The sequence below is a fragment of the Varroa jacobsoni genome, unplaced genomic scaffold (genome assembly GCF_002532875.2).
Source record: "Varroa jacobsoni isolate VJ856 unplaced genomic scaffold, vjacob_1.0 scaffold_1115, whole genome shotgun sequence".
NCBI classification, from domain to species: domain Eukaryota; kingdom Metazoa; phylum Arthropoda; class Arachnida; order Mesostigmata; family Varroidae; genus Varroa; species Varroa jacobsoni.
This window is the reverse complement of record NW_019214017.1, coordinates 34,449-44,853: the sequence shown is the minus strand read 5'-3', so window position 1 is coordinate 44,853 and position 10,405 is coordinate 34,449. Positions and strand designations below refer to the sequence as shown.

General features: G+C 38.0%; 1 protein-coding gene across 5 annotated transcripts in view; it reads right to left on the bottom strand.

Annotated features, from left to right (window-relative positions):
- Positions 1-203: 203 nt before the first annotated feature.
- The window catches only part of LOC111266779 (uncharacterized), a 33,529-nt gene continuing 23,327 nt past the window's right edge, over positions 204-10,405 (bottom strand). For 4 of the 5 annotated variants that reach the window (XM_086971060.1, XM_086971062.1, XM_086971061.1 and 1 more), the window contains 10 exons: positions 10,089-10,278; positions 9,777-9,895; positions 8,987-9,168; positions 8,424-8,569; positions 7,976-8,104; positions 7,196-7,392; positions 6,616-6,854; positions 5,492-5,573; positions 3,460-3,562; positions 204-681 (listed from right to left, as the gene is read on the bottom strand). In XM_086971060.1, the coding sequence (XP_086827186.1) occupies positions 3,535-3,562; positions 5,492-5,573; positions 6,616-6,854; positions 7,196-7,392; positions 7,976-8,104; positions 8,424-8,569; positions 8,987-9,168; positions 9,777-9,895; positions 10,089-10,278 (1,312 nt within the window). In that variant the 3' untranslated portion in view covers positions 204-681; positions 3,460-3,534. Of the gene's footprint in view, positions 682-3,459; positions 3,563-5,491; positions 5,574-6,032; positions 6,119-6,615; positions 6,855-7,195; positions 7,393-7,975; positions 8,105-8,423; positions 8,570-8,986; positions 9,169-9,776; positions 9,896-10,088; positions 10,279-10,405 lie in introns of those variants that run through there. The other variant, XM_022844538.2, reaches the window with a different exon arrangement.

Below are 10,405 nucleotides of genomic sequence, written 5' to 3'. Positions count from 1 at the left end.
GTTACAGATGTACACATGGTCGTAGGCCTTGCATCGGAGAATAGCATGACTGCCGTATCGAAGACTATACATATGCGAGCTAAAAAACTTTCCTAATATGGGTGATATATAGCAATGAAGGAACAGTACGTAAATTCACATGCTTGAAACCTCGTACTTGCTCCATATATTTAGATCAAATAACACTAAATGAAAAGTCGTAATTGCCAATCGATCACACAATGTATCATATAGTTTCGCAATCTATATGTTAGCTGCGCAATGCCTGTCTATAATGAAAAGTCTATTAGACATATCGAAATAGCACCACCTTTCAATATGTTAAAGTATCAGACCACATATGAATGCATATATAAAAATGAAAGCCAACCACTAAGAAATCATCTATGTTGTAAGGTGTTTGCTTACGTGAGATGGAAACGTGTCTGAAGTTGAGGAGATACAAATACTGGCTGATTTTTTATGCAAGCTTTTTTTTTTTCTATGAATCCGGATCCGGTATTACTGATAATACATTTATTTATTAACGACTAATTGATAGCATCAATCGGTTGTACTTCCGTACAGGTCAGCCAGAATCGTGAATTTAAATGTTATCCAGCAGCAGATTTCGATGGGATTGATCGTCCGAGTTTACTAGGCGCAGGCGTTGAGAACAGGAAGCTCCGCAATAACAGTCTCCTTTAGAGATACAATAGAATGATATTTAGATAAACGGTTATCAATCTCATTTCACTCTACATTTACAGAGTACCTTTTGATTTTCAATTTGATAGACGAATTTCACACCAAACCTCGTAGTATATGAATTAGAAAATTAAGAGGAACTTTTGATCGGGTAAACGAGTAGCAGCAGCAGCAATGGACACCAGTAGTAACAATTTTATGGACTGAACCTTGTTCATGAACCTAGTTTCATTTAAGTACGGCTTAGAACAAAAAGGTCAGACGAGAAACATTAGCTGTATTTATGATACGGAGAATCAAGATCAAAACATGGAAGCTAAAAATCATACTATATTCATTTAATGGCAGGTAGAGCGATGGCTTCATCATTTATATCACGCCTTCACACGCTTGAAGTCACTTTCTTAGAAGGCCCTGCATTCACGAAGTTCGATACCATTGACTTACATGATGTCACATTTGGCGTCATATGGAATAGCTATTTTAGTTTAATATGCTTTCCATTTTTGTGTTTTGTATACATTACAAAACTGTCCCTGCTAAATCCGCTTCATCATATCTTTGTGGGAGACTACTCATATTCTTTGATCTAGCCAACGTTGCACAGCATCCGATCCTTTTAAGGATTTTCATTTATTTCAGGAGTCAACTAAACACCGACTTTTAGACGAAATATAATAATAAATAGTGTGCAATTAGCACACCCATCTTTGCCCTCACTTTTCGATTTTTTTCAATTTTTTTCGATTTTCAAACGAATTTTTGGGAGGGTAACAACAAAAACGTTCTCTGCAAAGGATCATAGGAGCTATAATATAATTCTCATTTTCGCCAAGTAATTTGAGAATTTTTGTTTTCAAAAAAAAAAAAAAAAAAATATCTGCAGAGTCACTTGTTTTCAAGTGACTCTGCAGATATTATATTAAAAAAAAAAAAGTAGACTACAATATTCTGAGTAGTGTCTTAATTTCAAGGTGGTTACGTGCACGTGTAGAGGAAATTATTGTATGAAAGACTGAAACAAGCCTCAATTACGTAGTCCCCCATATTGTGTAGAGTTTTTGACACAATCGAGTATCTTTGTATGATTCTAAATCAGCTATTTAGCTGAATAAACTGTTGATACCACAATGGGTGGTCGGAATGGCTGCCGTTAATCATAGCATATTTTTATAGTATATCTATTTATAGTATCTAAAGATAATAGTGATTATCTTTAGAAGATACCCATCGGAGCCACCATTGCTATTTTCCGAATAATGTTTAAATAGCGAAAATAACTAATTTATAAAAGATTCTCTCTGGTATGATAAAAGTTCGATAATCGATACCTGCAAAAGCAGCAGATATTCTAGCTAAAAAATCCGCTAACTTAAAAAAAAAATATTGCCTCATTACCCACCACAAGTGAATCTTGTTCCAGTATCGTACTGACTCTGTTAGCGTTTATGGAATACTACTAAGCAGAAGGACGAAGTTTCAGCTTCTCGGAGATTTGATTTTCCGCCGTAACATGGTTGAAAAGGAAATTTAAGGATGAAAAATGAGCTGTGTCAATTGAAGCCCATATTAGGCTTTTTAACTACTATTTATGTTCAAGAAAGGGCAGCTTTCGGTAGATTAGGTCTCTGCTGATCATATATATATATATATATATATATATATATATATACACACTGCTAGCTTGCAGGTAATGCTATCCTATAGTTTCCATGCCGAGATTCTACCATCCTCTCAAAGTTTCGAACTACCATATGTACATGAGCGTTTTTTCCCAACTTTCAACTTTTCAACAACAACACCTTTTACTAATAAATACGATACAGTTTTCAGGCAATTTCTATTAATCTTATGTTAAATTATTGTATGATAATACTGATTACTTGCTATTAACAATAATCGATATGATAATTTGCCAGCGAAACCAGGGAGTCACAATATTGCACTATTATGTTCTATGAAATTAGGATGTAATGTTTAATAGAACACTAGAGGGCACGTTTTTGCATTACATTAGTGCACAATCCACAGCTTTAGTTGGCATATGAAGGTAGTGGTATTTAATTCCGCAGTGGTTGAGTTGACAGTGAGAGGGTGAACAGACCCATGAATCAGTCATCCAGGATCCTGCAATTTCGCGCAAAACACCGGAGTTCTTGCCCGATCTGCCATGTCGCATTATCCAACCACTAAGGGACAGCGCGTCCCAAAGCTACTATGCCTATCCATCATGAACTATTTCTCTTGTTCCTATTGTTGCAGCACTTTAATCGAATTGCCAGGCAGGAGGGCTAGTGCTGGCATACGACTATCTTCAATTCATAGGTAACTATAGGGACTCCAGCATAGCTCACCAGTAACGGCTTAAAAGACCTCTGGCGAAGATGGCCGCCGACTAGACATTTAGTTGAACGCAACGTAGATTGACTAACGACATTGTCCATGCGTTGCTTCGAAGGATTAGATATGCCCCCCCCAATCCAACTACGTCTTCATCCGTACTCTGATACGGTATGTCAGAATTAAGCGCCTCTGGCGTCGCTTCCGATTTGGGATTCGTTTAGGAGGTTCGCTTTATGAAGATTAGAGTGTAAAAAGTGATGAGCAGACACATCACAGAGGACGCATTTGTACGCAGCTATACTGGCATCCGCTGGTTTGCATCAACAACTATCAACCCCGAAAGCTAACGTACAGCTAACAGAACTCTACGATACGGCGTACTAAAGTCACTTAATATAGCTATATAAGCAATTCTATATATAAACTTACCGGAATTCAACGTTTACTTCGTACACGGGCATATCTAGGCAAGATATGAATGTGCCTGGGCCAACATCTGTGGTCCTAATCTTGAATCGCCTCAGTGCTGCTCCTATTGAGAAAAAATAGACAAAATTGTTCGAAATTTGGAAACAAAGCCTAGACCAGGACCTCAATAGCTTATATACTGTACTCTTTTGTGGCTTTCAGGAAGTTTTACTTTGTATATAGAAAAGCATCGATATACGAAACTAATATATTTTTCAAGCAAACAATATTCAGAAGCAAGCAGAATCCTTAAAAAGGAAAGACACTGCAAGGGTTCCGGCTGACGGTGGACACTTCGAAATACCGTTTTTTTTTTGTAGCAAAGAGACATTAAATGGCCGATAGGCTATGTTTAACAAATACATGACTGCCCTATGCGCAGTTGGTTACCGTTTCACAAATATGAAGGGTTTCACAGGGATGTCCGTTACACTTCATCACTACTTCAACTTTGCAGAGAAAGCGCAAGAGTTTAATTCCGTTAGAAACTTCCAAGTTTTTGAGTAGATGATCCGTTACTCTCGCTTTCAAATACATCCTTATTAAATTTGAATATTGTATGTTTGAACAAATAAGTTCCTTTCACTTGATTCTACAAGCACGTTGACATGGTCCGCAAAAAGAAATCAAAAACGGTCCTACCTCCTCCATATTATCAAATTTATCCGCACGTTTTATAACCCGAATATATGCTGCTCTGTAAGCATATCTTACGGCCTACATGACATTGTCACAAGGTTAGTCGTTTAACTGACAATTGTTATTGAAGTAAGGTCGGAGCCGAGTAAGGTAAGTAAGTACCGAGTAAAGTTGTAAGTAAAGTTGTTCCGCTTGTTAGACAACAGTAATGGGTCATTAATCGTTCTAGTATTATAAAGAACGGTGGTCCCTCAAACAAAGGTTTCCCTTCACTGGCTTACAGTTAGAAGTCCAAATCTACGACCACATGCACTCGCAGAACAACGGCAAACGTTGCGTGCACACACGTGTTTTTACCACCGTAACAAGACAACAGATAGTGACAAAGGCAATTATAGATCTATAGTATAATAAAAACGTCCAGCTGTACTCAAAAAATGATTTTATCACACTGATCTTATTTCATTGAAGCGTCTTTAATGGGCAGTCATTATTCAGGGAATACGATTCAGAGAAATATTTTTTCCCGTGATCAAAGAGTGAATATATTAAACGATGAAGGAAAAAGCAACTCAAATTTAAAACATGTAAAAATACGTGTGCATGTGCTTGATTTTTTTTGGCACACTTAGTGTGTTACGAAAACTTCCATTCTGCCATAGCCACGCATAATTCGGATACGATATTCGTAGTCAATTTCGTACCTCGACGATCCACGCTCATGTGCTCCATGCACTTCAGCTCTACTGCATTTACTAACCTGGAAACTACCAGAGGGCTCAGCTACAACTTCGAAGCTACTAGGGCGCCCAAACATATCGAAGCGTATGAAACCTCGCCAAGATCATTCTAATTTTTCTTTAGTTCCTGTAGGTAGTTCCTAGTAGATATAATATGGATCCTGTCTTCAGCTAGAAGATCATTTTATTTAATAGTATTTTATATATAGCACACTAGCATTCTGCTAAACGTAACGACCAACCGGTGGTTCAAAGAATATGAATTTTTTACTGTAAAAGTTGTAATTACTCTATTTGAGAAGTGTTTGTTTCGTTTAAAGTCGACAGTTACCTGCACATTAGAAAAACTAAATGAGTGTATTCCAATTTAGGAGTATCTAAATGAAAACTATATAGTATAAAATAATATATATATATATTATATATATATATAATTTTTTTTTAATTTAATAAATTTACTGTTAATATTTAGCTGGGTGAATTGACTACAAGATCTATTACCGTTTGTACTAGGATCATTTAATCCTAGACAAAGGGGTCGATTCGATAGCTTTCATGCAAAAAATACGACGCATATTTCGAACAACGTGGTGGTTCATTAGCGTTAACCGTACCTGGTCACTTCAAAGGATTCGCTGAAGACCATCATCTCGGACATAGCAAGAGAGTTTGCCATCATTGTGTGCCCTTGCATAACTGAAACAAACACAATACAGTTATTACTGATTATGTCGTTTCGACAGTCGTACTACCGTGACATGACTATACCTCTACGGAATGCGAAAGCCCTCATTCGTATACTCGAGATTTGTGTAGGCAGTTACATTGCTACCGGACCATCGAAAGGACAACATCTAGTTCAGTTAGAAGTGTCCTTGTGGCGAAAGGAATATGTTAGTTTTTAGATCTAGATGTTTAGGCTTTCATACGCAAAGAGTAGCCGTCCAAACTACTAATAAGATGATACCTAATAACACTAAGATTACTAAAGAACCTATACTTCTTGCCCAATCGAATACGGAAGTTGAACCAACAGCGTTAATATAACCCATTGCCATTTTATTTTTATGTCCTCTTATCGAGTCAAGATTCCTGATTTTACCTAGATACATGAATGTTTTTTTGAGTTCTTTTTGAGGCACCAAAACGACATACTGAGGTTTTTGAGTTTGTCCGCTTGAAGGTTATCCGTCGTGTAGTAGCGATATGCAATGTTTTCAGATGAACCATGACACTGACCCCTATTTCAGAATTAAATAACAAGGAGGAGATACATACGTTTGTACCGTAATACTGTGGAATCCGAAAACGTTCCAACACTGATAGCGTGGGCTACAATGTAATCAATGAATTGGAGACTTGACGGTAAATTAGAACCTCTATGAAGACGACACCAAAGCCAAGAAAATGATCATTCGGGTAGAGCAGAATATACGTTGTAACAGACAGAAGTGCTACTACTTCAGGTGTTAGATGATGATTAAGTTTATTAGTTCATGCATGCAAGAAATTATCAGCAATTCGTCCGAAATCATTCTTTTGCTTTTCGATGAGTTGCGTTTTTTAACAATAGTGGAACTAGACAGGGAATTTTCGATTGCTAAGATTATCTTGACAGAACCATAGATTGATTGGCTAGGAGAAGCCGTCGCGTTATTTTTAACCCTATACTGTTTTAAATAGATCGATCTAATATTCCAATGTTAAGAAAGCGAGAACAATTGAATACTTCACTGACATCCAAGTTTCTTGCTCGCTGTCCGTTTCACGTCGAAATCTTTATCTTTTGCGAGCCTCTTTAAGTGCTCTAATAGTGCCGCTCGTCTTGTTTCCTCATTCTGTCCTGCTATCATTAGCACCGCTTGATCTTCTGCCGGACGCGGCAGAAGAAGAATAGTTGCCATACATTTCGCAGCGTTTAAGCGAACATTGGCAACTTTGTCCCGTCCAAGACGCTTGAGAAGTCCATAAACGGTCCTTCAAGATTCCCCGATATGGGTAGGACACAACGCATATGAGCTGGGTGGTAACGACACTGATCAAAACCTAATTGATACGTTACGCTATAGATATCTAAACTCAGCAATACAGTTGAAATATAAGAAATCAAAAATCAACAAAACGGTTTAAGTTATTCGAAACGTACATTTTACTCATTATGAAATAGAGGGGTGCACAAAGGTCAACCCTTGACAATGAAATGTACGTGTATTTCTAAAACAGTCGAGATATTACCGCGTGACACAGAAAAATCACTGCTGTCAACGAAACAAAAAGTTCTGCAACTCATATTATTATTTACATTATCGTCTACTTACTCATCTATAAAACGTTGCGGTAAAACGGCCATTGAACAGTCCAGCGCTTTGAGTGATGTTACCCTTAGAGTGAATTTGTCTTTAGCATTTGCCATGTCGACTAAAAGCCGAAGAAGCCTGTCGACCATATAGCTTTGTGGGTATTTACAGATAATGTCTCTTATTTGCGAGGCAGCTGCCGAACGCAGCTCAAAACACTAAAAAGGTATCGATACAAAGACGCACGCACAATGTGTAATGATCGGTAAAGGCCAGATGAACAGATCAACTCTGAATTTGTTTGGGAATGCCATATAGAACGTCGCCTGTGAATTTACCGTAATAATAAAGTATATGAAAACAATAAAAGAGCAAACTAACTATATACAAAATTAAAATTATACAAAGAAAAAGACTTTTCATTTCGAATTTATTTCATTGAAGTTCGTTCGCACCTCGCGATCTTATTCGAATAGGTCCTCATTGACCTATTCGATCACGTTCGAAGATATTTCATGCTTTAGGGACCCCGGAAGACCGGAACAGTAAGCGACTATTTCACCGTTGTACAATTCCAGACAGTCCCTAGCACGCCCCCCATTTTTCGCGCTCGAAAGCGTTCATGAAATGAACTCCAAGAAAGACGATAAAATAGATAGACAAAATTCGAACATCTTGCTGTAGTATAATATATTAATAAATTAAGGTTATTACCTCGTTGTCTCGCGTCCGAATGGCAAACGCCTTTAGACACAATCGTCCATAAACAAATTGTAATACTACTATGGTTTTTAGTCTTACCTCATCCTTTAGCATTGCCGAAACGAGATTCCCGACCACCTCCGATGGGAAACTCATGACAGATATGGCGTTTAGCACAGACTGACGTACTCGCCAATTCGAGTGACTTGCCATTTCAACAACGACGTCCTGCAATGGTCGGCATTAAATAGGTCCAAAGTGAATTGCATCTTTTTACTCTATCTATGGTAATAGAAGAAAAATATATATTTCGCCTGTTTTGCTTGGTTTATAAATTTCTTTTTCGACGTTTAAATAGTGCGTTTAAATAGCAGTGTCAGCAAAACAAAGCTCAACGATACGATTTCTCTAGCTTGTTTCCACAGTGTTTGTTAATACAAGCTTTTTCCTTGTTTAATCGAAAGAAAAATACCCAGTTCCTCGTTAAGGGCTACATAGGAATAAGAAACGTTTTCGTAATTAGTAAATTGTGGTATCCGTTATTTACCTGGAACGTTGATACGAATCTCTCCTGGCCAATAAGCGCAACTACCGGCCTGATGTTTGATACTAAAGCCTCTCGGACTTTCGCACTATCATCCGACATCAGCTCTTCAATCACAGGCACGTACTCTGACTGATATAGTTCGGCAGCTGTATCAAAACGAGCCAATTAGAATACGGTCCAGAACCTAAATTTAAGGAATTAGTGCTTGTTTTGTTTCCACATCGCAAATCAGGCAACGTTCGTTGAGGTACAAACCCACTTAGGATCCTTAAGCCGTCATTGACTAAAGTGAATTTTGTCTAAGTAGACAAAACTAATAGCTGATAATAGGGTTCATCTATAGTGGACGCTGCGCAGCATTTGATCCTGCCAGAACCGCACCCTGTTAGTGTTACACTCGTTATTTGCCATTTTAGAGCTCGTATGATATCGTGCAATAATTTCCCTATCCGATCGAGATCTCAGTTAATAATTATTATTATTAAAATTTGGCCAGTTAACTTAAAATAACAATGATGATGATGATGATCTAAGCCTTCATGAAAATACGAAAACTTACGTACGAATTATGTTAGCCAAATGGGTTAGCGCGGTTGCCAACGCCACTCGTACGCTTTCTGTTTTTTCGGGTCGGTCACCACACTGGGCTAATTCTTTGATATTAGAGAAACGAACAACAAGACCTGGGATTTCGCTGCTAGGAAATCCCCGAAGGAAGTCCGGAAAGTTTTCTATAGCCTTCACTCTATTCAACGGTAAAAACATAAAAGCACGACACAAACAAAGCGAGCTTTGAAATCATTCTATTTCGACAAATAGATACCGACCAAAATGCACAAGGCTCGTAGGCTTCGCCTAGCTGCCTTTACGACGGTAAGTTTATCGTGTTTAGTAGTTACTAGAAGTTAACTCTGGCTTATTGGACTCGAACAGTTAAGTGAATACAACACAGCCCCAACAGATTCATGCGTCAGACGATGTGCTTATTTTGAACGTAATAACTGTATTGTGACTGTAATTTTTATTATGTTTCCAAAGTTTTTTTATTTTTTTTTGCTGTAGCTATGCATAACTAGCATCGTACCCTACTATGGTGTAGCGTACAAAACGGTTGTCACAGACAAAAGTTTACTATACAAAATTCCATGTAACTACCGAACACATTTATGTATATGATATCGAGTTTGGCAGAAAGATCCCTCTAAAGCTACTTATAAACGTCAAGCGACTTCCTTAATCATCGTATATTTTTTTCGACTTTTTTTTTCTTTTGTTTTTTTATTTGTATTGTGATTATGTCAGCTTGCCGTAAAATCATCAAAGGTTTCCTGTTAATCTCAAAATCTGCCTTACTTAACCATGGTCCCGCCCTTCTCGAGGTGTCCGGCGACGAACTTCACTAAGCTTTTCATCAACGGATAGCCGACGTTCACTTGAATTCGAGTCATTTTAGCTGCTAGCAACACCCTCACCTAAGGACACGAATATAGGGGATAGGGTGAATATTGTACCGGCTATAGGACATACTGTCGTGTGTAAGTCCAAGATCGCTATGATAAACGGTGGAAGCTTGGTGGCATAAACCTGCACCGCACCCTACTCTATATTCTGTTCGTATCTCTGGTAATGAATTGAACGAACGAAGTAAGTGCAATGTATAATTACCTCGTCTGCTTTATCGTGGACAACGCTCCGAAGAACATTTTGAATAAGCTGCTCCTTACGGTCCAGTGATACTTTGCCTAACAGTTCAACAACCGCAATTACAGCATTCATTCGGGTGCTCGGTATCGAAGCGTCAATGACAAGCCTTTTGACAGCGTCCTGCAAGTCCTGCTCGACTGTCTCGACTATTCTAAAGTTTCGGAAAAAAACATTGATATCAATGAATCTATGTAAGAAGCATGAAAGGCGAAACTTTAGACGCTGTCATTGCTTTCGAAAAAACAATCTATTTAAATATCACCCACAATGGGGTGTCT